Source organism: Canis lupus, chromosome 11 (genome assembly GCF_048164855.1).
Source record: "Canis lupus baileyi chromosome 11, mCanLup2.hap1, whole genome shotgun sequence".
Taxonomy (NCBI): Eukaryota; Metazoa; Chordata; class Mammalia; order Carnivora; family Canidae; genus Canis; species Canis lupus.
Window position 1 is genome coordinate 43875243 of NC_132848.1, and position 27450 is coordinate 43902692.

Genomic DNA, 27450 nt, shown 5'->3' on the forward strand with positions numbered 1-27450 from the left:
GCCTAGGATTTTTGAAAGATGGACTAGAGTCTCATAAGCGTAAAGAATTTTTTTGTGTGATACCTTAGTGGAAGAAAACTTAAGGCTAATTGTTTAAAAATTTGACAGAAACATTATATAAAAGTGGGATTAAAAAAAGTTCAAATCTGGGTAAAGGAAACAGGAAATAGAGAAGATCCATTATAAAATCACCTCCAGGAAGATACCTTGGACTCCATCCATCTATGCATAAATTTACTGAGTATCTAAGTATATTTAAGGCACTAAGCTAGATGTCAGATAAGAATGCTCTTGTAAATAAAACATCATAAGTTGCTATACTTCCAGAATTTATATTCCAGTACGTAAGTCAGAAATATAAGTAAACAAATAGCTGTATAATTATAAACTGTGATCAGGATTAATGAGGAAACAAACAGCGTATCAGAGGGTCAGGGAAAGACTCTGAAAGGAGGAAAAAATCACAACTTCCAAACTGCCCCCAATGGGGAACAGTATGTGCAAAGAACCGTGTGGGACATTGCAAGGAAATTAAAAAAAAAAAAAAAAAAAATGAGTGAACTGGAGAAGAGAGAGGTGAGGATGGTCGCAAAACAGAGCAAGAAAATAGTAGGGACTATGTCTTTTTATGGGTCATGGTTAAAAAAATGTATATTTTATTACAGTTGAAACAGGAAGCCACTAATGGTCTTTAAGGAAGAAAGTGCCGTGATCTGATTCAAACATTATTCAGTCTATTATATGGAGAGCAAAGCACAGGGGACAACCCTAGTAGAAAGGGAGGCTGGAGCCAGACAAGGCATAAGCCTAATTCCCAGAACAGAAAGAGAAAATGTGGCTAATAGACTGAACTTTTAGCTAAATGCCAACAAGGTTGGGAGTGCTGCTGGTATGTACTAGGGGCAACTATTAGATCATGTGGCACATGCATCACATACCAAGCTTCACCTCTGCATTCTCGGTCAGCAACACATTCTGGCCCTTGATGTCTCGGTGAATCACGTGATGGATGTGAAGATGTGCCAGTCCCTGAAGAGAAGAGACAGATCTGAATTTTATTCCTTGTTGTCGCAAATAAAGAGCCTGGAACACACTTTTGATAACAAAGTGGACATACAGAACTAAGGTTTAATGAACCCCATTTAGAACATACTACAATTCAATTTTAGTACATTTTCAGGAAGATATCACCGATAGTACCACACAGAAAGAAGTATCCACTCCCAGGTTCCAACAGGTTAGGTCCCCCGTGTGAGCAACATGACCAGTTTCTAGCCACTCCTTGAAGACACACACTAGATTACCATCTGCAGTTTCTCTGCTGTAATTTGTGCTATTTGTGTACAGGGTGGTTCCTTTCCCACGCTACACGTCCATCTTTCAGTGGGTGACCCTGTGGGTATATGTGAACTAAACCCATCCCATGGGAAAAACAAAGAGCCAGAGTGGGGTTTCATTCAAGTCCGGCTCTTGAGCACTGCATAGTTTTCCCACCACATAGTGACAAATTACTAACTGCTGATCAATCCCACCGCCACCCCAAGTGTAGAACAATTCTGCCATCGAAAGAGCTTTATGTTCAAATAAAATTTCTTTCTTTCCCAAGGAAATAAACCCTACTGGGCATACAGCACTTTCGGATGACCTTGTTTTGGGAAGAAGGCCCAAGAGCATGTCACTTATGAGAGGTGGTGGAAGAACAAAAACACATTTTGCATCCAACTATGAACTGAGAGACAAAAATGTGTCATTCTCACAACTCCTGTCCTTGTTCTGTCTTTAGTTAGAGAAGCCAAATGTATAGCTTGCCTCCTTAAGATACAAACAACCTATTTATTCTGAAACGTCTTAATTCAAAAAGGCTAGATCAGAAGTACAGGTTTATTTAATATTCCTGTTTGATTTTTTGTGTGAGGTTTTATTGTTATCAATACTGTGTAGGATATGCATTAAATTTAACAGCTGCTCTAGAACACTAATTTTTCTAACACCGGGGGTTTCTAAACAATAATTTACTAGTCTGCTTATAAAGCAGAATAGAGCTTACTTGATGGCTCTGTTTATTTTTCCACCACACAGGATGTGCCGTGTTATACCACAAAGCACTGACTAGGGGGAAAAAGCACTAAAAATATATGGTATGTTAGTGCTACAGTTAGGAAGAAAGTCTCTCCTTACAGCATGGCATAATTCTGAATAGCAAAGAATAAAGAACAACAAAAAAAAGTAGCTTTCCTAATTCTTTCAGAATTCCTACTTTTACTACTTTAGTTCATTTTAACTCTCTTAACTTTCCCAAACTCCTTCTATACAGGACTGTCTTAGCAAACACTGTGGCCTGCATGCACTCTTGTTTCTCATGAGCAATAAATATAAGAAACATCATCCTGGTCCCATTGCTAAAGGGTTGCTATATCTCCAGGTGAAACCCCTCAAGGTGTGTCTAATAGCTTGTAGACAACATGAACTCGAGTTACAATTATTCTGAACGAGCTGTCTGAAAAGAAAGAATGTACATTCAACTACTCCCATGGCAAAAGTAAGCCACAATTATCCCTCCTTAGCAGAGACAGTCCAAATAGAAATACTACACTAAATACCAACCTAGAGCAAATGCAGCAATGTTTCAAAGCTAAAAAACATTTTTCCTATAACTATCATATTCATGGACATCCAGCAAAAGAACAGTCAAAAGCTGTCCCTTCAATTCTGATTATGAAAGACTGTAAGAACCCATACACACTATGAATATCAGTTTCTACTAAAATGCATCAAAAGCTGTATAGACTGTAAACATGGAAGTGGGTTGGAATGAATATGCACTGGCTTTGTTGGTAAACCTTTGGTCTCGGGGTTCCAGTGGGCAGGCCCAAGAGAACTTTCCTGCTTATGTCTGAGGCCTATAAGCTCATGACTCTCAATCTTTTGAAGCTCTTAACATAATAACAGCATATGAATCTAACACCTACGAAACAATGAGGACAAGTTTTGCCATTGCAAAAATAAGCTAACCCAGCAGTGTCTTTGAGAACCCAGGTTATCCGCTTGAGCTGGTTCCTTCTGTTCTCATGACAGCTCTTCTGTCTTCTTACCATATTGCTTTCACTTTACCAAAGTGGATTCTCAGTGATTCCTGTGAAAAGCATTCACTAGCTTGTGACACACTGACTCTTCCAGAGGCTTGTTTTTAGTTCACTTAGACTTCTGTCATAGGAAAAACTCTCACTCTAGATGAAATGTAAATGAAGGAAATCTTTGTTTCAGGTGCCACCAAGGTGGAAAACATTTGATGTATCTCAAAACAATGTCCATGAAGCTATTATATATTCAGGTCAATCAGGGCCTCAAACAACCTGGGCATCTTTGAAATGATGCCTGAGATCAACGGAAGTAAAATAGCTAAATATACCTATTACATGATAGGTAAACAATGCCATATATATATGTTTATATATATATAAATATATATATAAACATGTAAATTATCTTTGATGGCTGAAATACAGTTGATGCCCGCCTAGGACATTTATACTAAAATCTAGTTCTCTGTTTGAGAAATCCCACACTGGAATTATATATAGAAAAGGTATGTGTAAATATGTGTTTATAACAGAAAATAATGACAAAAATGAATATTTACTGACAATCAATTATGTACTTAAATTTTACATTAAATGATTCATACACACCAACGCAATGAATTCTCGTAACAATGGTACTTCCCTCATAGGACTGGTATCTACATTTTATAGAAGAAGGTTAAGTCCTGAAAGAGAAGTAACTTCGCCAGGGGTGTGCAACAGGTAAGAAGCAAAGGCAGGACTCAAACCCACATCTGACTCACTCTATAGCCACTGTTCTCTCCCACCAACCATGCCAAGAGCTTTATTTGTTAACATAAATACATCTGCCCACTTGCTGAGCTCCTTCATCCTAGTGCAAGGCAAGATGCTTCATTTTCCCCTTTTAGACTCTGCCTCCTGTAATAACCGAGAGAGACAGGACCCTCATGTTTTAATAATGAAATCTGAGAATGATTACAAAAAGAGGATTACATGCTCACCCCCTACAACTAATTTTCTTCAGGGAATTGCTTATTTTTTCAAGGGCTTCATAAAATATCTAAATAAAAAGTAATTAAAACTCATCTCTGTGAATTCTAGCTGGCACTTTTTTAGACCTACAGTCCTTTATGAAACTTAAATACAAAAGAAGGGTAAATTTGCCTCTAAGAAAAAAGCAAAGTAACAGTTTTTTTTATTAGTGAGAGAAACATAAGAATTAGAATCCAGTTTAACTCCACAGTCTTTATTTTTTAAATGTGGTGGGTAAATAAAATCCAACCAAGTAATTTAAATGTGTAATTAAAGGGGTAAAGCAGAGAGAAAAACTGGGACAGCTGGCCAGGAGAGGCCCAATGGTAACTCACAAGCAGTTTTCAAATGCAAAACGTACAGACCCTTTGCCTGTAGTGTCAGCATAGCTCTACTACTAAAAGCAATCATTTAGAATCTGCTAAAATGGTAGTTTAGAAACTTTAACATAAACTGGCTTTCCAATTGGCTGTAAATAACATTAAACAGAACTTTTCCTTGTAAATACTGCATCAGATTCCAATAGTTAACACCAAAGTCCACAAGATGATTTTGAAAGCCAGCGTTTGGCATCATTAATATTGATTCATAAGCTTACACAAAGAAGTCCTGTAAAAACAATAGTTAGAGAATATTTCTCTTCACTCAGATTTTCTTTTTAACACCTGGAGGGTGAATTCAGGGAAATGCAGAAAAACTATTTTTAAGTCTATTTTCTTTAGATACTTGTCACAATCAAAACCATGATGTAGCTTAAATAATCAAACCCAGCTAGTTACATAGAACTCTTGGCTGTCATGAAAAGAACAATCTGTACAGTTATAACTAATGCAAAGAAACATTTCAGGCTAGGAAAAGGAAAATGGAAACACAAAACCACGCGCAGGGTTATCACAGACATGCATTTCTCCTTACCCTCAGGATTTCTCTGGAGATGTAAGCTATCCAGTCTTCCTTGAGCGTGTTCCCTTTGGTGTTCTTCACAAGGTCTGTAATGGACCCAGCCCCACAGAACTCCATAACAAGCTACAGGGTAGACAAGACACATAGTGACTAGCACATCCCAGCAACCAGTGAGAGCACCACCAAGATTGGTACACACTGGAGATGAGTTGGGAAAGCAGGGTCCAACCCCTTCCACCTTTCTTAAAGATCTGGGTACATAATCATTTCAGAAGCATCCAAATGGCCGAGAGCTCATTTCACCATCCAATTTATTCACTGTGTAGGTTTGGTTCAGGAGATTAAGACTTTCTGGTATTTTACAGTACATCCCCCAGTGCAGATTCTGAAGTATTCCTTCTCTCTCCTAAGCACATGGGTATGGGAGGACCATTTTGTCCTTAATCAGTGCCCAATTATCAGAAATCTGATAGAGATACTCTAGCATTTTTTCTCATTTGCCAAAGATATTCTATCATTTCACACATTATGATTCTCAAATTATTTTTATATTAAGAGAAATGCTATTTTAAGCAGTGACTAATTTTAAAAATACATTATTTACAATACCTAAATGTTTACACAATATCAGCACAAGTATGTTTTTTAAATACCTAGAAAATGAACTGAATTAAACTCTCCTTAAATTTTAACTTTGATTTTGGGAAATGAAGCTAAAGGTGAAAATTAAGACAAAATATTGCAAATTTTCTATAATGGCTTTAAAAAAAATTATAAAAAGTATTTATCGTCCTGCTTTATTAGTCCAGTACCTTTGGCATAACTAATGTGGTAACCATAGCTCTGGCAGCATCTCAATGTCATCATCTTTAGTATAGATGTGGTTAATAAGAGGTAAGATTGAATGTATATCAATTCTAGAAGTTTCCCTAGAAATTTCTAGGCATTTACTGTTTTCAATGAACTATAATCATTAATACTAATACTGACAGAACTCTGTTTTCTTGTGATTTGTCCCTTAATTTCAGGTGGCAAAGAAGATGCATTTAGTTGAGCTTCCATATTAATTAATCTCCATAAACAAAGTTTTTATTGTACTGGGTTTTATTTTTCCAGCTCCTGATTTTCTGGCTATCGGTTACATTCCTTTTAAAACACACCATTTTATTCTTGAAACATAAAGTTAACTTATTTCCATGCAATGTGAAATCAATGTAAAAATAAATATTCAGTAGACCTTTAACCAAGAAGGCCAAGGAAGATAACAGGCACTACCCACTTTGTCTTTGCTTTTCTCTCCCCTCCCTCTGGAAGGTCTTTCAAGTCCTTGTAGTACAACCAAAGAGGAAACCCCACAAAATGCTTGGGAAACATTTGCTTACCCAGAGTTGGTCATCATGTCCTGGAGGGCTCTTTTTAATGAAAGCACCATAATATGTTGCAATATTTCTATGATGAGAATATTTCTTCAGCATATTTATCTCCAGTTTGATTTCTTCCTCTTCATCCTTAAGAAATAAAAAATAAAATGTGTGGCTTTTGAATGTCATGATTTTAACTTCCACAACCATGGGCAATAATACAAATTCCAAGTCCCTCTTGCATGGGAGGGAAAGACATTTGCTTTATCCTTGTGACAAGAATCGGGGACTTTGACAGGGCTCATCTTTCGAAATGTGGTCACAAGCTATGCAAGAAAGACAGAACTATAAAAGTTACAGATATGTATAAGAAGTAGATGGAGTAGCTCTTCTACTAACTATGCCCTCTACACTTCAATTTGCTTATCTGTAAAAATGGGAGGGAAAAAAGAGAACTGATTGATACTTTTCAACTAATTACAAGGAAAGACTGTTTCTTTTCTAGAAAATGTTTGTGAATATAAATCATCTGGCACAGCTACAGCAGAGAAGGTTCACCTGTAACAACCTTGCACACAAGCATTACCTTCTGCTGTGGCCACAAGCAAATTACAGAGTCCAGACCAGCCCTGCAGGCCCCGGATAGATGGCATGCTTAATGAGATCCTCTACCCCGAAAAGAGATTCAGGTGAGTCTGGCAAGTCACAGGAATAAAACATCATTCAATGATAGCAGGTTGTTTTAAACTTGGCTCATCCCCCAGCCTCTTGCTTTTATTTAAGTAAGATGAGCAGGGGAAGAAATGCAGAGTTTGTGTTGGAAGATCAGAAGAGAGATGAAGGAAACAGATGGTGACACAGGCCTGGAAAATAAAAATAAGTTGCCCTTGTGGATGGGGAGGGCTGCCAGTCTCTGCCTCTCTGTTTCCTACCCCCCTGGGGCAGAGCCTGCAACAGTATGGGCATTCCTCCCTTACTGCAAACACAGAACAGACAGAGCTCTGCCCTACTACCTGCAGAGAGAATTAAGATTTATGGATAGCATGAGAACGAAGGGGAAAGCAGAGTTAAAGTGAGAGAAAGTGGAGGAAAAGAGAAAACTAGCCCTGGCTAAAAAAGCCGTGTTTGAGGGAAGATAAAGATCTTTACCAAAAATGTGATAATCAGATCTCTAGAATTCCCTTTACTACATATATTTCCAAAAGGAAATAAAGACTGGTTCTCTACAATGTCCTCTATTCTCTGCACTGGTACACTCATGCCACTTCTAACTGATGTTCTCCTTTCTTCAGGGAAGACTCAAGAGTTTCTGCGCACTCAAGGTGCACGCGTGTAAGAGAAAAAGAGGAAGGCCGTGCATGTGAAAATCAAGTGCATTGGTGTGGATACAAGGCTGAATAAACTTACTGTTGCAGTCTTGCATCTCTAAAAACCACTCATAAAGCCTCACAGACCTCAAGTAAGTTGTTAAAAGCTACAACACATCATTAATTACATATTAGTGATGAGACCAAATAAAAAAAGAAAATGTCTTCTTAAAATATGACTTTCAGCTGTGCACTACTGCTTTAGAAACCATATGCAACAAAACATGGAACCACCTTAGAAGAATGATTCATAAGATGGTGGCCTCCAGCTTGGTCCCCGGACATAATGATCACAATATTACAGCATATTAAAAGGCATAGTTGTCATATGACTTTGGCAGATGGTGGCTACAAATATGGAGCAGTCACATGGCCAAATACAGTCTATATAACAGTCTGTGTACAAATTCTCATTCAAACCCTATATATATATGAAAATATACCACATGTGTATCATTTCAATCTGATTTAAACATGGCCGTGTTTAAAGTAGCAATGAGGGCAGCCTGGGTGGCTCAGCGGTTTAGTGCCGCCTGCAGCCCAGGGCGTGATCCTGTAGACCCAGGATCGAGTCCCATATAGGGCTCTCTGCATGGTGCCTGCTTCTCCCTCCGCCTGTGTCTCTGCCTCTCTCTCTCTCTCTCTCTCTGAATTAAAAATAAAATAAAATAAAAAATAAAAAAAATAAAGTAGCAATGAAAACTGACATACGAATAACTAGGATAGCTATCTTAATCCTAAACAAAAACAGAGTTCAACCTTGCCAGTATGAGAGAACACACTTTTTCCCCCCAAAGATTTCATTCATTTATTCATGAGACACAGAGAGAGGCAGAGGCAGGCAGAGGGAGAAGCAGGCTCCATGCAGGGAGCCCGATGTGGGACTCGATCCTGGGACTCCAGGATCACCCCCTGGATCGAAGACAGGCGCTAAACCCCTGAGCCACCCAGGGATCCCCAAGACTGATAGGTTCCTAACAAAAAGTTGCACATGACCATGGCCATAAATGTGCTCCTGGTAGGAAGCCAGGTGGTGTCACTCCTAGAAGAAGGCCTATGGTTAAACACGTTGGGCCCTGAAAAGTTAAACATCCCACTTTCCTTACACTGGACTAGAACTACATGATTAGAAAGTCAACTAAAGGTTTGATTTTTTTTTCCCTTTTATCCAAAATCAGTCAATGTACAAAGATCTGGGGTATAAAGACTACAGAAAAGCAAAAAACACTGTTGAACTAAAATACAGGAAAATAAAAATATTGCTTTTAATTTTGTATTTGCAGCCAATCATGCCATGCAGCATATGCATCTTACTGGGTTGCATGACTTTGCTTTATTGATTCACCCTTAACTACTTCCCTCCACTCCCCATATTAGCTAAATTATTCTGAGGGTCATAATTCCGTATGATGCTCTGCCAGTACATTTCACTTCTTGACAGAAAGCAAATATTGCCTACAATTCTCCCATGAGAAGCTTCTTGAGCAATAATTAAGGATCACAATGTATTTTGATTAGTTTTGTTTTTTTTTTCTTTAGCAACACAAACCAAAGTATTCTAGATCTGACTTGCTCACCACTCTTTTTACAGACAATTAAGAGCTTCCAGAGGACTCAATTTTCAGAGCCCATGGAGTTGAAAATCTTATGCATTATATACATTGAAAAATTCTCACAGGCTTCAATTCAGTGCTATCCATTGGTGTGAAAGACACTAAATATGCATAATGGTAGATACTTTTGGCAGATTATCACAGCACAATATATTTCCTTAAATCCAAGATGCCACTAGATAGTCACACTAAAGTATTTTATGTAATGAAACTATGATTCACCATCAACCATAAGCCATATACTGTAACATTTTTGAAATTGGGCCAAATATTAGAAACATGAAATATGATATAAAAACAACTTAAATACAATCAAGTTTGGCAACAGTTTTTCCAATATGACTGAAACATCCAAGTATCATCCAGAAATAGGGTAATCAAATTAATACAGCTTGCCAGAGTATTTCTGAGGTTCAAGTAGTCAAATCCTGGAAGCATATGAAATTGAACTACCAAAAATATTGAGAGGAAAGGAAACTGTCCTCTGAAATGAGTGTCTTAGGAAACAGTTTATACATACTATTCCTTCTCTTCTAAGATTTTTAAAAAGTCTATTATACATCTTACAAAATAAAAGGATGTCTCACACCACTCATTGTCATATACTAATTAAGAGTGCCCACCTTAGAGAAAAAGCTCCAGAAATGCAGAGTATGCCAATGCCTATGAGCCAAAACTGGAATCCTAATTATGACTAACATATATAATACACGTTGTCTTTGGAGTAATAATGAACCAACCTCTGAATTCAAATTTCCTTTGTCATAAGTTAAAAACAAGTTCGGTGGTCTCATTCCAACATTTAAATATGTAACCAGGGCAGCACGGGTGGCTCAGCAGTTTAGCAGTTTAGTGCGGGCTTCAGCCCAGGGTGTGATCCTGGAGTCCCACGTCAGGCTCCCTGCATGGAGCCTGCTTCTCCCTCTGCCTGTGTCTCTGCCTCTCTGTGTGTGTGTGTCACTCTCTCATCAATAAATAAACTATTTTATAAATAAATAAATAAGTAAGTAAGTAAGTAAGTAAGTAACCACCACTGCCGCCGCCACCACACCCCATTTAGCCTGAGAAAATACAGTAGAAAACAGAGTCAGGACAGGCTAGAACTGAAATTTAACAATCACCACCCCATATATGAAAAAAGGTGGAATGGACAAACAACATGACCTAAGTTTACATATCCCATCTGTCTAGGCCAAATCCAAATAGCCTTGCCCTTCATTCTCCTCTTTAGGAGGCCACAATCATATACAGATCAAAACAAAACTAAACTAAAGGTAACTGGAGAGAGGAAAGAGGACGTTTTGGTGAGAACGGGAAGGCTCCCTCCTGGTTTTCTCCAATGATGAGGCAGCTGCTAGGCTCCACTCAGTGATTTAATGCAGCTGATGCCAATTAGCATTTTGGACTCCAACCAGGGGAGCCAACTCGCAGAGAAAAGGTCTTTGTCTTCAACTGGAATAGGACTAGGCAAGTAGTTTTCTGTAGCCTTCCTTGGACGCTTAGAGGATGGAGGAGGGGAAAACATCTGAATAGTGGTAATTTTCAAAAGCAGCTATAAGTTTGTATATAAGACCTATGGCAAACCCTGCCCAATTCACCATGTGATCAGAGAGGAGTGCATATTATGAATGCATTTTTAAAAACTGACTCCTTAACATGCTTTTTAAGCCATTATCCAAATTCTCTTTCCTTCCACTGATGGCAATAACAATGTGAGGAGAGACAGGCAGACTTTGGATAAGTTAACTGGGAGGAACCCAGAGGATTGGGAAATATTCTGAGTAATCATCTTTCTTCCCAGCTTTACAAAATTAGATCTACCCATTAGCAGTTGGAACAAAAAAGGAAGGGCAATGCATTTATCACTCTATTTTTGCTAGTGGAGAGAGGGCTGATAAAACAAGATATGCAACTATCTGTCAGGTTTCATCATCAAAATGTATAAATGAGTGTACACTTAGAATGAAAATATCAATTTTTAAAGACCAGTTTAATCTATTTTTTGTCTTAGTAAACTCTTACCAAACCCTCCATTCAATGACTATGAACTAGTAGAAAATTGAAAACAGATTACCTTCTACCAGGCAAATTCCAATTACACCTGAGAGTATTACTCAGTACCACACTGGATGAATTAATCAAGATTATTATTAACTTTTTAAATCAGATGCACAAAACGTTATACAGCTTAAATTCACTGATAATCCAACCAAACAAAAGTGAACAGGCTGATGTAGGAAAAATTCTGGAACAAAGTAAGATTACAGGATCTGGTTCTGTAGGTCAAGGGAAGGATTAGCATGTTCTTTAAAATTAATCAGCCCACTTTTCCCAAGGTCAATCCCAGAATAAAAATCCAACAGAAAACTTTCAAAATTAATATAACTTAAATGGAAACCAGACACTTGAGACGTTTTACTCAAGAACAAACACTATTTAGGACCCATTTCAGACAAAAAGACATGCTCTCTAGTTTGCTACTGAATCAATGAACTTCTTCTGGGACTCCAAAGTCTAAGGGCAATGGCCCTGAGGCCCTTAACCTACTGTCTTCTATGTCTACAGGTACCATTCAGAACTTTTACTAGACACAACAAAGTCCTCACAGAGCTCTCTAGCTCCTCTGTCTTCTATAGGTCACATTACTCACTATATTTCTATGAGATTCTATCACTCAACTGCAATCTAGAAAGTGTGTGGTAAAGAATGAAACAATAGCACCATCTGCTTGGATGGACATGGGGAGGTGAGTGATGGGGGACAACTTGAGGTTGTAACAAGATGGTGCAGGATGGTGAATACACCTCATTCCATATTCCCTTCCCATCACACACTCATAAACAACCTTGGGAGACTGACCCTTCCATGACTAACACCAAGAACCACAAAGAGGCCAAAATACATCTCTGTGATAACTCCCTACCAAAAAGCTCAATGCAGCAAATGAACATGATGCTCTCAAACAATAAAGTCAAATAAGACAGATCACTATACCTCTAGGATCCAAATGAAACTATTACAACTTTCCAAAGTTTGCTGTCATCAATACAGAAGTCCTAACAGTTGGCATCAAGCCCCAATCTACAGTTTATAACAGTATGGGTACTAATGCCTTCAACAGTGTCACCTGAAACACCTCATGTTAGTACCCAATTTCAGAATCCATCCATTTTCTTCCTCCATGAGGGAATTAGCTATACACACACAGATAACACAACAGGAGTACCTGTTCTTGAGGATCCTAAAGTACAGCAACCTAAATCAAGACCTGAAACCTAGACGCTAACTGAAATGGAAAGCCAATCTGCCAGGTAAGCCTCAGTTTGGCCAAAATAAAATCCCCCACCCAAACACCTGACTCTAACTGAAGGAAACCAGAATATGTCACCCCAAAATATGCTGTAACATAAGAGTTAAAGGCACTTGAAAAACAGCAGGTGTAAGAAGGGCATGCTAACCTCCCATTTTCTTCCTGGAAGCAAGAGATAAAACTCCCAAGTCAAAGATGTCCTTCCTATACCAACTGAGAAAAACATGCTTATCACCAAAGACAGGGAGTTGAGGCCAAGAGAATTCTGATATAAGCAAACTTTGTTAACATATCGTTTATCTTCCTTTGGCCTGCCCATATATTTTAGTTTTCCACTACTGCCTCTCTCTATTCAACCTAGTATAAAAGCATTTGGGTTTTGCCATTTCTTGAAGTCTTCATTTTTCTTGTGAAGCCCACTAATTTATATGAGATACACATTAATTAACTTCTGTTTTTCTCTCACTTACTTATCTTTTGTTATAGGGGTCCTGGTCGAGAACCTAGAAAGCCAGAAGGAAAGATTTCTTCCTCCCCTATATAATCAAACTTGTGATTTTATTATGAGACCAAAAAGATATCAGTAATCCCAAATGCTCAGGAGATAAAATATATTGTTGTTGTTTTTTTTTTTTTTAAAGATTTTATGTATTTACTTGAGAGAGAGAGAGAGAGAGAGAGACCGAGTCCGATGCAGGGCTTGATCCCAGGACCTTGAGATCACGACCTGAGCCAAAGGCAGACACTTAACCAACTGAGCTACCCAGGGGCCCTGATAAAATATATTCTTGGTATCAATATTTTGCCACTTACAACACAAGTAAGTATATTCAGATAACTATATACATGTTTTAAGGAGCAGACACAAAGAAAAAAGAAATGTTATCAAAGATTATCTCTGAATTATAGATATTTTCTTCTTTAATTTACTTAATTTTCTATAACTGACATATACTGTTTTCCTGATTAGAAAAAGAAAATTTAAGAGAAGAGTTCAGGTTAAAGAAGACAGCTCCATAAGAATTCAAAATGAGTTTCTTTCTGGCAATTCACATGGTCTGGCTCCCTCTGGCTCCCTGGAATAAGTGTCTCGATCCCCTCCATGCTGTTCTAGAGTCATTGCCAATCTCCCTAATTGGGTTGCTTCCACAATTATGATGGGAGCCTGAAGTACCAGAACCTTGCTAATTTGCCTTCTGCTGGGTCAACTGCAACACAGAGGTCTGCCTTCACAGTCATTTCCTACCGTTTTCTATAATGGTACCAATCCTGACCCATAACTTCTTGAGATCAAGAATTTCCAAGCTTAAGTTTTTCCTAGAGCAAAGGAGAAGGTAAATGGAGTCCAGGGTCAACCATTATGCTATCTTCACCTTTCTGACCTGCCAGAGGGTCCCTTAAAGAAGACCTTGCCTCAGGCCATTCATACCCTTCCCTAAACTAGTGGTAAACTCCATGAAGCTTCCATCACTGCAAGCAAGAAAATACTGTGCACACTGAAGAAAGTCTTGCTTGAAACCCTAAAAGTTAAGGAAAAAAAAAGAAAAAAAAAAAAAAACTAAAAGTATGCCCAAGTAATGAAAGGCAACAAGGGGCGCAACTCTGAAGAAGGTATGGGTATGCTAAGGGGTACATGTTTGTGCATTTCCTACTGGATCCATCCGTGTGTTCACAAGCACAAAGGCTCTTGCACCAAATCTGACATGATGAGTCAGATAAAGGCTGGGCTCTGAAAAATGTCTTCAGTTAAAAGGAATGATGGGCACTACTTCTCTTGGCCAAGATAGATTATCAAGGACCAGATTTACTCTCCCACCAGACAACTAGAATTAGACAAAACAAAGAGAAAAAGTTTTAAGACACTGGACACCAGGGATTGCAGGGCAATTGACCCCTGGGAGATGGGAAACACCAGAGAAGCTTTATAATTGCCCCAGCTTACTGCCTTGAGAGAGATTTCAAGCTCTCTCATAGGGAGAGGGAACCCAATCAGAGCCCAGGCAATTCTCTTGAGTTGAGACACTAGGAAGATGAGGCAGCTGGAGTCAGCAGGACAAAGACCAGAGGAGAGCCAGCTAGCTGGCGGCATTGAGCACGATTAAGCTCTGGAGACTACCGCAATAAGGAAATAAGCTTCAGTTTAAAGGTGTATCCATTTTGTTATTTACAAACAATTCATTTTGCTGTGGATAATCTGCATATCTGGAAAGGGATTCATTCCCCTCTTTGTTCTGAAATGGTGGTTTATATCAAATACAACTGAGTGACTTCTGGTACACATTTCACATGCCTGGAGAAGTCTCTGGAAGATCCTTGTGGAAACCACATATTTAGAACCATTCTCTTAGCTCTCAATATTCAAAGATGTTTGTCACAGAAGTGATTCAAGACGACGATGACTAAGTTTCACATATCTTCGGGCAAAACAGAAAATACAATCAAGATATTCTAATTGTTTACAGACATCCCCCCATTTAAGAGCTTTTAGGTGACAGAATTCAGGAAAGATCATTCATTTGGCAATATCGCACTGCATCTACTCACATTCTGGGGAAGATGGAACTTAACACATGCAGAGACCACTCCAACACTTCTCAAAACTTCTTAAAATCTGTGTGATCATTTCTCACTACTGTGGTGCAGAGGAAAGCTATAGAATGGCACCAGAAATAATGACTTCAATAGTTAAAACTCAAACCACCTTATTTTTCAATTTCAACTAGGAAACCCACTTAAAATGTGTCTCCCTCAACTTTCCCTACTTTTTAGGAACACACCAAAATATGTGAAAAGAGAAAATGAGAATATGTAATCAGAAGCTTCAAAATTCCAAGTGAAAAATGACTATACTTGACCAGCTAGTGGGTATCTGATTCCACCGGGCCACCATCTGCACTAAATTAATACGCAAACTGACCCCACATCACTCAATAAAACCCAAAAGGGAAGTTCTGCTCTGAACCAAATACCAGTATACTCTGTAACAGCCACAGAAACTTATCAAAATATGTCCCCAAGCCTCCCAGCTGGAGAAACCCCTCTTCTCTAGAAGCTTCACTCTAGTTATGCTCCATGCCAACTGCAAGTTTTAAGCTCCAGAAGAAACTAGAAAGGTAATGAAAACATTCAGTTACATAAAAATTACCGGCTCTGGAGACAGATTATTGCTTTTCACAGTACTCACTGCCCCACAATGATTAGTTTAAAATGAATCTTCTCTATGAGAACATAAGCTCCAAAGACAGGGACTCTATCTTGTTCATCTCTGTACAGTGACAGTGCCTGTCACACTGAATGTGTAAGACAGATTATTTTTTTTTAAATGAGAGAGAAAATCCTTGAGCCTCACCATCCTTATGTATAAGATGAAAAACTCTAATCCATTCCTGGCCAGTGAGTCACAAGACAGGATGTGTGAAAAAAGACTCTCATGGTGCCTAGCACATAGTAGGTACTTAAATACAATGTTTGGGAAATGAATTATAATTATCTTTTACTTTATAAACAGCATTTAATGCAATTCTGAACACACAGCATTCCTAAAGTAGCCTGTAAAAGAGGCAGTCCAGGTGAACTCAAACCACATAAATCTCTGGCATCACCTGCCTTCTGGCAGCAGGTAGGTGGACAGACAATCAATAGCACACACTTTGCCAGGTTTACCGACTCATTATTGTGACAGGCTAAGAAAGCCTAGGCAAGGATGCCAGCCATCAACTAACCCACTGGCCAGCCACCAAAACAGGTAACACCACTATAAACTATTTTCTTTCTGACTGCTATAGTTAGGTTAGGTCTAATGCTAAAGAATGGTTAGCAACAGGTGTCCTTAACTCTATACGCAGTTACCTCTGTTCATACAAGGACATAATATTAAACTGCAGGTGCTCCTCTTGGAAAAACATGAAAAGATATCAAAAACCCAGATTTCAAAGACTGAAGGGAACAGATGACCAATTATCTTCAATATGTGATTTGACTAGAAATAAGAAAACTTATTCTGTGATTGATATTAATCAACATACTCCCAAGCCTTAAGGAATGTTACAACTACTATGGGCAGTTGATTCTGCCTCAACTCCAAGTATTTTCATTCTGAGACATGTTCTAAACACAATACATATTACTGCTTATATTGAATACTATTTGTATTTTATCAGAAAATCTTTCTTTAGGGCAGCCCCAGTGGCTTAGCGGTTTAGCGCCGCCTTCAGCCCATGGCGTGATCCTGGAGATCCAGGATCAAGTCTCACAACGGGTTCCCTGCATGGAGCCTGCTTCTCCCTCTGTCTGTGTCTATGCCTCTCTCTCTCTCTGTCTCTAATAAATAAATAAAATCTTAAAAAAGAAAAGAAAATCTTTCTTTAAATGTGATCTTAAAAGATGTAGATTATTATTTAAAATGTAAATTTTATTGCCTATAGGAATAAAACGTGTTTCCCATCAAATAAATCTTTTAGAGTGGAAGGCAATAATATGGGATTAAAATAATCCAATTTAAACAGGCCAACCAAATTAAGTTTCCACAAATTCTGAAGCTATAAATTTATATCTTATCTTAACCTTGCTTCTTTTACCTCCTATAGTCCTCCAAGCACCCCAACGAACAGTGAGCCAGCTGCACAGTAATTATTTAAAGCAAAGGTGGTTTGCCACCAGAACACAGGTGTTGTGAAAAACCACCGCTAAACCTAAACCAAAATGGGAAAGGAAAAGACTCACATCAACATCGTCGTCATTGGTAAACCAAAATGGGAAAGGAAAAGACTCACATCAACATCGTCGTCATTGGACATAGATTCGGGCAAGTCTACCACTACTGGCCATCTGATCTACAAAGGTGGTGGGATGGACAAAAGAACTATCAAACAATTTGAGAAGGAGGCTGCTGAAATGGGAAAGGGCTCCTTCAAGAATGCCTAGGTCTGGCTAAATTGAAAGCTGAACGTGAACATGATATCACCACTGATATCTCCCTGTGGAAATTCAAGACCAGTAAGTATTATGTGACCATCATTGATGCCTCAGGACACAGAAATTTTATCAAAAACTGATTACAGGGGATCCCTGGGTGGCTCAGCGGTTTGGCGCCTGCCTTTGGCCCAGGGCGCCATCCTGGAGTCCCGGGATCGAGTCCTGCATCAGGCTCCTGGCATGGAGCCTGCTTCTCCCTCCTCCTGTGTCTCTCTGTCTCTCTCTCTCTCTCTCTATGTCTATCATAAATAATAAATAAATAAATATTTAAAAAACAAAACAAAACAAAAAACAAAAACTGATTACAGGCACATACCAACCAGGCTGACTGTGCTCTGATTGTTGCTGCCTGTGTTGGTGAATCTGAAGCAGGTAGCTCCAAGAATGGACAGACCCATGAGTATGCCCTTCTGGCTTACACACTGGGTATAAAACAACTAATTGCTAGTATTACCAAAATGGATTCCAATGACCCACCCTAGAGCCAGAAGAGATACGAGGAAATCGTTAAGGAAGTCAGCACCTACATTAAGAAAATTAGCTACAACCCTGGCACAGTAGCATCTGTGCCAGTTTTCTGGTTGGAAGGGTGACAACATGCTGGAGCCAAGCGCTAACATGCTTTGGTTCAAGGGATGGAAAGTCACCCATAAAAATGGGAATGCCAGTGGAACCACACTGCCTGAAGCTCTGGATTGCATTCTGCCACCAACTCATCCAACTGATAAGCCCTTGTGTCTGCCTCTCCAGGGCATCCACAAAATTGGTGTATGGGTACTGTGTCTGTGGGCCGAGTGGAGACTGATGTTTTTAAATCTGGCATGGTGGTCACCTTTGCTCCAGTCAATGCTACAACTGAAGTAAAGTCTGTTGAAATGCACCACGAAGCTTTGAGTGAGGCTCTTCTTGGGGACAGTATGGGCTTCAATGTCAAGAACATATCTGTCAAAGATGTTCATCGTGGCTGGTGACAGCAAAAATGATCCACCAATGGCAGCAGCTGGCTTCATGGCTCAGGTGATTACCCTGAACCATCCAGGCTAAATCACTGGATATTCATTCACCTGTGCCTGATTGTCACACAGCTCACATTACTTTTACTTTTGCTGAGCTAAAAGATAAGATATATCATTGTTCTGGAAAAAAAAGCTGGAAGATGGTCCCAAGTTCTTGAAATCTGGTGATGCTGCCATTGTTGATATGGTTCCTGGCAAGCCTACGTGTGTTGAGAGCTTCTCTGACTATGCTCCTCTGGGCCATTTTGCTCTTCATGACATGAGACAGACAGCTGCTTAGGGGTCATCAAAGCAGTGGACAAGAAGGCAGCTGGAGCTGGCAAGGTCACCCAGTCTGCCCACTGCCCAGAAAGCTAAATGAATATTATCCCCAATACCTGCCACCCCAGTCTTAATCAGTGGCGGAAGAACAGTCTCAGAACTCTTTGTGTCAATTGGCCGCTTAAGTTTAATAGTAAAAAACTGGTTAATGATAACAATGCATTGTAAAACCTTCAGAAGGAAAGGAGAATGTTTTGTGAATCATTTGTTTTGTGTGTGTATGGCAGTTTTAAGTACTAGTTTTTAAAATTAGTACTTTTTAATGCAAACATCTTGACCAAAACTCTGTTACAGAATTTTGCCTGTTAAAGCAAAAGTTTAATGAGAAAAATAAATAAAGCAAAAGTATAGAGTTTTTTAGATTATCAGAAAGATAATGATTAGCAAACTTTTTGTTATTAATCACAATCACTTTATGTAGAACTTTAGAGTGGTCTACTACATATATTTCACAAAATTGTAGTAAGTCATTTTGGTCTAAAAATATCTCATTAACTTGAGATCATGTTCCTTAATCCATTTTCTTCCTTCTATACACACACTCACACACACAGTGAAAACTTAAACTGTAGGCTACAATCACTGGAAGAGAGATCTGAAAGGAAGGCCTGAGGACACTACAGATGCTCTCCGTCTGGTGAAAGTCAAAGAGTGCCACTCCCTAAAGAATATGGTAGTCCTCACCCAGGGATCACTGGGTCCCTGTATTCTAAATGACATGGAAGCAAAATACATGGTGAGTGTGTGCAGCCTCCCAAATCAGGCTGGCCAAGTCCGAGTAACCGTTTAAAACTAGAACTCTCACAGAGGGCAAGAAAAAAGACCAGCAGTTATCCCATGCCTACCCTTGAGACTGGAGGTGTGGAGATTTCTGCACCAAAGAAAAGGAAAAAGGAACAAAAGAAAATAGATCATCGCCAGCAGAATACACAAAGTAAGCACCTCAAATGGCATCTCCTCTGAGGGGAAACCCTGGTTTACAGAGATCAAAATGCAAATCAGTAACATGTTCAAATAAATTTCTCCAGTGAAGACTCTGAAAGGACGTTCACCACCCAAACTCCTAAGAACAAAGAAAGATATTACGTTAGAACCTGCCCAACTCATCCACCCCAAACCAGCAATATAAACTGCTACATTTATCATCAACCATGACCCAAAATAATGAAGGCTAGGAAATTGCTCAGTCACTGTTCTTGACAGCCATTTAGCAAGAACCACATCCCTATCTATGTATGCCCATCCACCAGTACCAATGTATTCAATGAGGACCTACTTCGTAACATATACTGTTGTAGGCACTGGGAAGAGAGAGAGCAGGAAAAACCCCACAGTGGTACTATGTAATTTTGCCTCAATATCCTCACTGAAAATGTACAGGAGCTGAGAAATGCATCTCAGACACTGCAATCCTTGTGAGATGTGAATCAAACTAAACCACTCTGGCCAAAACCTGCACTGCTGGTTTTGTTACCTGTTACACCAAAATAGCCATTTCTTAAACTTAGGATGAAGAAAAGTAGCATGTATCCACGTGGCACTGGACCAAGTGATTTATAGGTACATACTCAGTAAGACAGTGATACTTTCAATTCACTGATATCTTCAAGTCTGCAGAGAAAGCCACCCTGGGCTCCTCTGGAGTCACTTTTGACTTCTATACCGAGTAAGGATACTTGGCATTATTCCATTATGCACCAAATAATTTTCATAGAGTTGGAGGAGAAGAGAACTACATTCTTAAACCAGATGTTTGGGGTGTTGGTGCTGCCAAGCACACATGGAAAGCCCACAGCTGTGTCCATCGATCACAGACATGAGGTCACAGTCCAGCTTAGAGACAGGCTGGCAGCCAGCTATCTTCCCTTCCATACAAATGAAACAACAGATGCTGAAGATATTATGTAGACAAATACTGAGACTGAAATACCTCAATTAAGCAGGTGATGGAAGATGTGAATCAAGTATCAGTAGAAATACACAGAATCTATCAAAGAAGTTTAAAATAGTATGTTAGTTTCAAACAGTCATCAGGATTTTCCTAAGTCGTATACTGCTTCCTTTCCCTAACTCCAGTTTTCTTTATAAGCAGTAAGTTAAAATAATAAAGATAATGACAAATACCTTGTAACTTAAGGAGCAGCTGTCAAGGAAAATGTATGGAGATTAAGCAACCATGTTGTATAGTGGCAATTAGTGCCTGCCGCCTTTCAAGACCTTGTAGGCCAACGGAAAAAAACAACTAAAAATAAAAAGTGCTTCCAGCCACACAGTATTACAAAGTTACTGAAACTAGCCTGTTCTGTAGTATTTTACAACCTGAAGGGCCACACTGTACAAAGTATACTGACAGAAGTAAGCACTACATAAATATAAAAGGTATATACATACTATTAGCAAGCTTAAAGGTAGAAGTGAACTGTCAAGCAGTGACTTAAGTTTATGTTTGAGACTGACTAAGACTACAGCACTGAGCTAAACTGTTTAGGAGAAATCTTCTTAGAATAAATACAAGCTTATTTTTAAACTAAATGCAGCCATATAAATAAACACACATGTTCAGTGGGGAGTTCCTTGAGTGATTAACAGCAGTAAGAAATAGCTTTAATCCACAAGACTGGAAACACATCAAAAAGTCAACTATAGTTATCCTGTGGGGGTAGGCAGAGGGACGGGGGCAGGGGCAGTGTAAGGAAAAAGGTTTTCCATCTTTCGATTTTCTACACAGTATATTACTTTTAATGTTAGAAAAAGGGCTATTTTATCATTTAAAAAATAATTTTACACATAAAGGCACATGTATGTATCTAGAATATATGTGAAACTAGAAAAATATACACTAACATGTTAACAATAAGTAAGCCAAGGTGACAGAATTGTGAAATGCTTTTTCATCTTTTTATTTCTATTTTCTCTCTAGAATATCTACATTTCATAAACTAAAAAACAAAAACAGTACTCCAGAAGGCACTTAAACTTTTTGTTCCTAGTATTTGAGCTATGATTTGTACACCATAAACATATTTAATTTATATATAATTTATAATAAATTTTAAAACTTGTAATAAGTTTTTAAGTAACTTGTAATAAATATAAACATATACCATTGTCATTATGCTAAACTTTTCTTAGAGGAAGGGAAGGATAAAATTTCATTTTCTTACCACTGAGAAGATAAGCATTACCAGCAAAACTAAAAGGCCCCAAAGACCTTGAACTTCTAAGCTAACATGAGCAGTTAAGAAAACATTCACCATCTGTGATGACCTCAACTCTACCTGAAGCAACATCAGCTATAAATTTTGCTGTATTCAAACCACAAGTGGGGCCATAGCCACTGGCTCCATGGATTAAGAGGAAGATGCAGAGTCCTTGCATCTGTCTACATGAAGCCAATAACCCTCTCCATGAGCTGCCAAGCCACAACCCCTACACACACTGCACCCACACCAGACAGCATTCATCTGCTGACCAGCAGGCAGGAGAAATGGGCTTGTACTCTCCATCCTCCTAGTGGGGAAAATAAAAACACACAGAGAAGAACTAGAACAACGGTTGCTAGTACGGCAGTAGGGCTTATCTTGAAAATAACAACTCATTTTGCTGGACTTCACTATGACAATCCATTTTCCATCACAAATATGACCACAATCCTTTTGGTCTCTGGACTGACTAAAGGATAATGGCAGTTGCCCTACACACACACAAACTATGAACCAGAGTATCATTACAAAGCACTTATACAAATATAGCAGGACTCAATGTTAGTCAACTTACTCAAACTATCATATAAGAAGTCCTGTTAGTTTAAAGAAGGTGAAGACAAAAGATAAAAGGCTGCTTGAATTGTGAGCAGTATCACTCCAAATGTACCAAGTCACACAGGGCAACTGGGTCCAGTCACACCATGGCTCTCACAAAGACCCAGAGGCTGCTGCTTTACCCGGCAGTTCCAAATGTTAATCTCTTCTATCTTAACAGCCTTTTTTTCCTTTCCCCTTTTGAACAAAAACATCTGTGTAGTCATTTTCTTCTTCTTTCTAAACAACTTAGGGAAGAGCAAATAACCAGGGAATCTTCTTTAGTCCTAGCTGCAGGGGGGTAAAAAAAAATCCTGCAACTTCAGTAAGTGAACAAAGTGAGAGAAGAGTAGCTATAGCCAGGCACATTAAGAGTGAAACAGTGACAAAGAAAGTGTCTGTCCACTCTTTTCTTCAAAAAACATCTCCTCTCACTCACAAGAGAAGTGATAACCAAGGGGGCTCTTGGGAAGGTGATTCACCACCAGGAAATACCACATAATGACACATTCCCACATCCTAACAGTTACTACAGTTACTGCTGCTCTCTTAGTTATGACAGAATGTCACACCAAAGACTTTGTTGTTTTAAACATCCTTGTTCTTTAGAAATAAGAAGAAGTAGAGCCTGAGATATTTCTCACCTGAAGATCTGTGAGGAACCGAGGGAGAGAGGGAGCTGGTCAGAAGTCGGGTGGGGCAAGAACACAGGCTTGCTTGGAATTTTATATTTGGTTTCATCTCCCCATCTTTATTTCACCCCAAACTTCCACCACCTTAAGGGAGGCGGGGAGGACATGCTCCATGTGAAGCAAGGTCAGCAGAAAAGCCAATCAGCCTCACAAACAGGATGAAAATTGGACGGCAGCGTGACATCACTGCTAAGACCCAAGCCAAAGAAGAATCCCCCAACGGTGTGGTATAAAAAAACTCCAGTGAAGACGGGAGTTCTGAAAAAGTTCCTAAGTAATACTTTATTTCCAGTCATCAAAAGTTAGCAACATTATCCACTCTTTCTCATGACTCTTGTAGTTAAGCAAATAATATTAAATCAGTAAAGAGGTTAAATATTTCATCATGCCCAAACATGAGAAATAAAGAAGTGAAGGTTTCCCTATAACATGCACCTCAGCATCTCTTTATCTAATAAAGGAGAAGTTCCTACACTGGATAAATTTCCTTCTATTTCTACAGCAAGTCAATTCAGTACCTACTGTGTCCAAGATGGTGGTGCTGGGCTGCATGACTAGCTCTACACCCAACTGGAGAGAGATATTCACTTGGAAACCAGTGAGACACAACAGAATACTAGAAGAAATTAAAATAAGGGGCGCCTGCAAGGCTCAGTGGTTGAGCGTCTGCCTTTGGCTCAGGTTGTGATCCAGGGGTCCTGGGATCAAGTTCTGCATCAGGCTCCCTAGGGGGAGGCTGCTTCTTCCTCTGCCTAGGTCTCTGACTCTCTCTGTGTCTCTTATGAATAAATAAATAAAATCTTTAAAAAATGAAATGACGGGGATCCCTGGGTAGCTCAGCGGTTTAGCGCCTGCCTTCGGCCCAGGGCATGATCCTGGAGTCCTGGGATACAGTCCCATGTCGGGCTCCCTGCGTGGGGCCTGCTTCTCCTTCTGCCTGTGTCTCTGCCTCTCTCTCTCTCTCTCTCTCTCTCTCTCTCTCTCTCGTCTCTCATGAATAAATAAATAAAATCATCAAAAAAATGAAAATAAACGATTTCTATGTGCAGCAACATGATTGGATCTCACAAACATAATGTTAAGCAAAAGAAGCCAGACATAATAGTACCATATGGTTCCATTTATATCAAATACAAACATAAGCAAAAATAATCTTTCATGTTAGGAGTCAGGATACTGGTTATTCTTGGGGGCGGGGAGGAATTACTGACCGAAACAGGGCACCAGCGGCACTCTTAGGAGGCTAGCAATGTCCTGTTTCTTGATCTAGTTGCTGGTTCTTGAGTAGATGTGTTCACTTTTCGGAAATTTGCTGAACTTCTAATGTATGCCTTTCTCTGTATTCATGTTATACTTCACATACAAAGGCAAGTAAGTAGACACAGTTACCCTTGAGAAGTAGGTTCTTTCAAATCTTTCCAAACCTGAAAACACACTGCTATAACACAGGTATATTAAGGAGAAAGAATAAAGGTATCTGAGAATGTCCAGACATAAAAGAAACAAGATAAACTGGCACAAGGTTCTCAGGCCTTGTGAAAACTCTGCTGGACTTCAGAGCCCCAGACACCGTGACAACCATGAATCACAGATCACAGTAGCAGTCCAGGCCTAGAGGCAGGTTTCCACCTCCTCAGGGCTTGCACTCTGTCAGAGTGGACGACCAATTAGCAGCAGTGAGTACTACGAAGAGGAGCCAGCAGATCAATTTCTTTCACCTCACCATGGCTTTGAATAGAAGCTGACAATTATAACGATCCGAAAGATCACTGAAAACCTCTAACACATACTGAATAAATACAGTGCCCAAGGTTCAAAGGGACATATTTGAATCTGTAAAAAAAAAAAAAAATTAAAACAAGCTTTGGGGCAGGATTACAGTTATAATATAATCTAGGCTTTGTTAAACCACATCAGCATGTAGAGTTATAAATCTAGGAGAGTTGCATCTGTGGCACAGCCTAGCTGTTATGGGGACTAGGCAGAGAGGCTGTTCTCTCAGAGTCTGCTCTTTTGCCAAAGGACAGCTTGTTGGGGTAGCTTCCTGCACTGCTTAAGGGCCATGTGTGGATTAGCACTGCACCCACAATACTGCCAATGTGGAAGCTAAAAACTTAGCCAACCAACCAGTTATTTCTCTAATCTTGCTTTAGATCATTCCCACTAAAGTCAACACCCTTTTCTATAGGTAAGTACAGAAGTCAGAATAATTAGAAGATATGGATTCTGTCACTAAAGATTTCTCATTTTCCTTCTCTCAGAGTATGATGCTGAGGGGAGGAGAGGCAGTGAGGTTTCTCCAAACAAGCAAGTAAAGCTTTTATCCTAAAAGCTCTTTCATTGTCATAGTAACTATATGTTCTCACCGTGGATTATCACTGGACATTGACAGAGTAAGAAAACAAGCAATTTCTGTAAGTTTTATTATACGGGCAGTTTAGTTTAGGCTATGAATTTATACTCAGTACCTATAAAAAGAATTTAAACTGGAAAGCAGCTATTGGAATTAACTTTAGAAAATCAGGTCTGGTGGGGTTAAGGAGGTCCTCTTAAAAAAGGGTTACCATTTTAAAAGGTAAAGCATTTCAATGGAATAGGCATGGGGTATTTGAAACCTGTTCTTTCCAATCGTACTGCTTCACCATTTTACTACATCTCAAAGGGTATCTCAGGATACATAATTAAAAGATTAATAAAAGTTTAATTTTCAAATAGTTTCATAAACAAAAGCACACATGTTCACACACACACTCCTACAAAACCATTAACCAACTACATATAACTTCTTTGGGCTTTGGATTCTTCACATAAAAAAAGAAAAAAGATGAACTCTAGTAGATTTCTAATTTGTGTCACAGGACTGACCATTCATTCAACTATCATTCATGAAATGCCTTCTATATATGCCAGGCACTGAATTTGGTACTTGGGATGATGCATCACTGAAAACAATTAACAAAGATCCCTGTTACCATGGACCTTATATTCCAGGGTGAGAAGGGATGAAATGGAGCAATGGTAGAGGAAAGTGATATACACTAAGTATAATAGGCCAGTTATACACTGTGTGATGGAACTGGAAAACATACAACAAGGTATGGGCATTAGGGGTTGGTTAGAAAGTGCCACTGGGCATGAAGGTGAAGGACTGGGCCATAACGTCATGAAAGGGGGATGGGGGGAACAATAGTAAATGGGAAGTCTTCAGGTAGGAGCTCCCTGGCAGGAGAAAGAAGGAGTAGGCCTGTGTAGTTGAGGGGGGGGGGAGTAGGAGAGGAGGTATGAGACAGAACAGGGCAGGAGGCAATCTGATGAGTACTGTCAGCTACTCTAAGAGCCTGGGATTTTTTTTTTTTAATTTTTATTTATTTATGATAGTCACACAGAGAGAGGCAGAGACACAGGCGGAGAGAGAAGCAGGCTCTATGCACAGGGAGCCCGACGTGGGATTCGATCCCAGGTCTCCAGGATCGCGCCCTGGGCCAAAGGCAGGCGCCAAACCGCTGTGCCACCCAGGGATCCCCAAGAGCCTGGGATTTTACTGTGAGCTCAGTAAGGAATCAGTGATAGATTCCGATCAGACTTTGTTTCTAAAGAATCACTAGGCTGCTATACCGAGAAAAGAGGGGTGGACAGGGTGGTGGGGGGGCGGGGCAGTAGTAGTAGAGGCTGTAGTGGGAAGGGACAGATCCATATGTGTGATAGTTTCTTACAGACTGTTAAAATTTGTTAGGAGTTTCAAATATACAAAAGTAGAGAAAACAGTATAATAGACTCTCCTGTACCTATAATCCACATTCCATAGTTATTAATTTGTGGCTTACTGCCTCCCACTGGCCACCAAGGGCAAAGATTATTTTGACACAAACTGGGTATTGTTCAAAGGAAGGGAACACTAACAGGATTTCCTAACGAATGAGATGAGTGTTATATATTAGGCAGAGTAGTCCCTAGATTCCTAGGCTTTTTTGTTTTTTTGGCCTGAGCAAACAGAAGGTT

At 39.4% G+C, this 27450-nt stretch overlaps 1 protein-coding gene across 50 annotated transcripts in view; it reads right to left on the minus strand.

Annotated features, from left to right (window-relative positions):
- The window catches only part of MAP4K4 (mitogen-activated protein kinase kinase kinase kinase 4), a 191159-nt gene that overhangs the window by 66801 nt on the left and 96908 nt on the right, over positions 1-27450 (minus strand). For all 50 annotated transcript variants that reach the window (XM_072844437.1, XM_072844439.1, XM_072844442.1 and 47 more), the window contains exons 4-6: positions 6380-6505; positions 5010-5120; positions 939-1029 (exon numbers count right to left, since the gene is read on the minus strand). In XM_072844437.1, coding sequence (XP_072700538.1) covers positions 939-1029; positions 5010-5120; positions 6380-6505 — 328 coding nt within the window. The remainder of the gene's footprint in view (positions 1-938; positions 1030-5009; positions 5121-6379; positions 6506-27450) is intronic.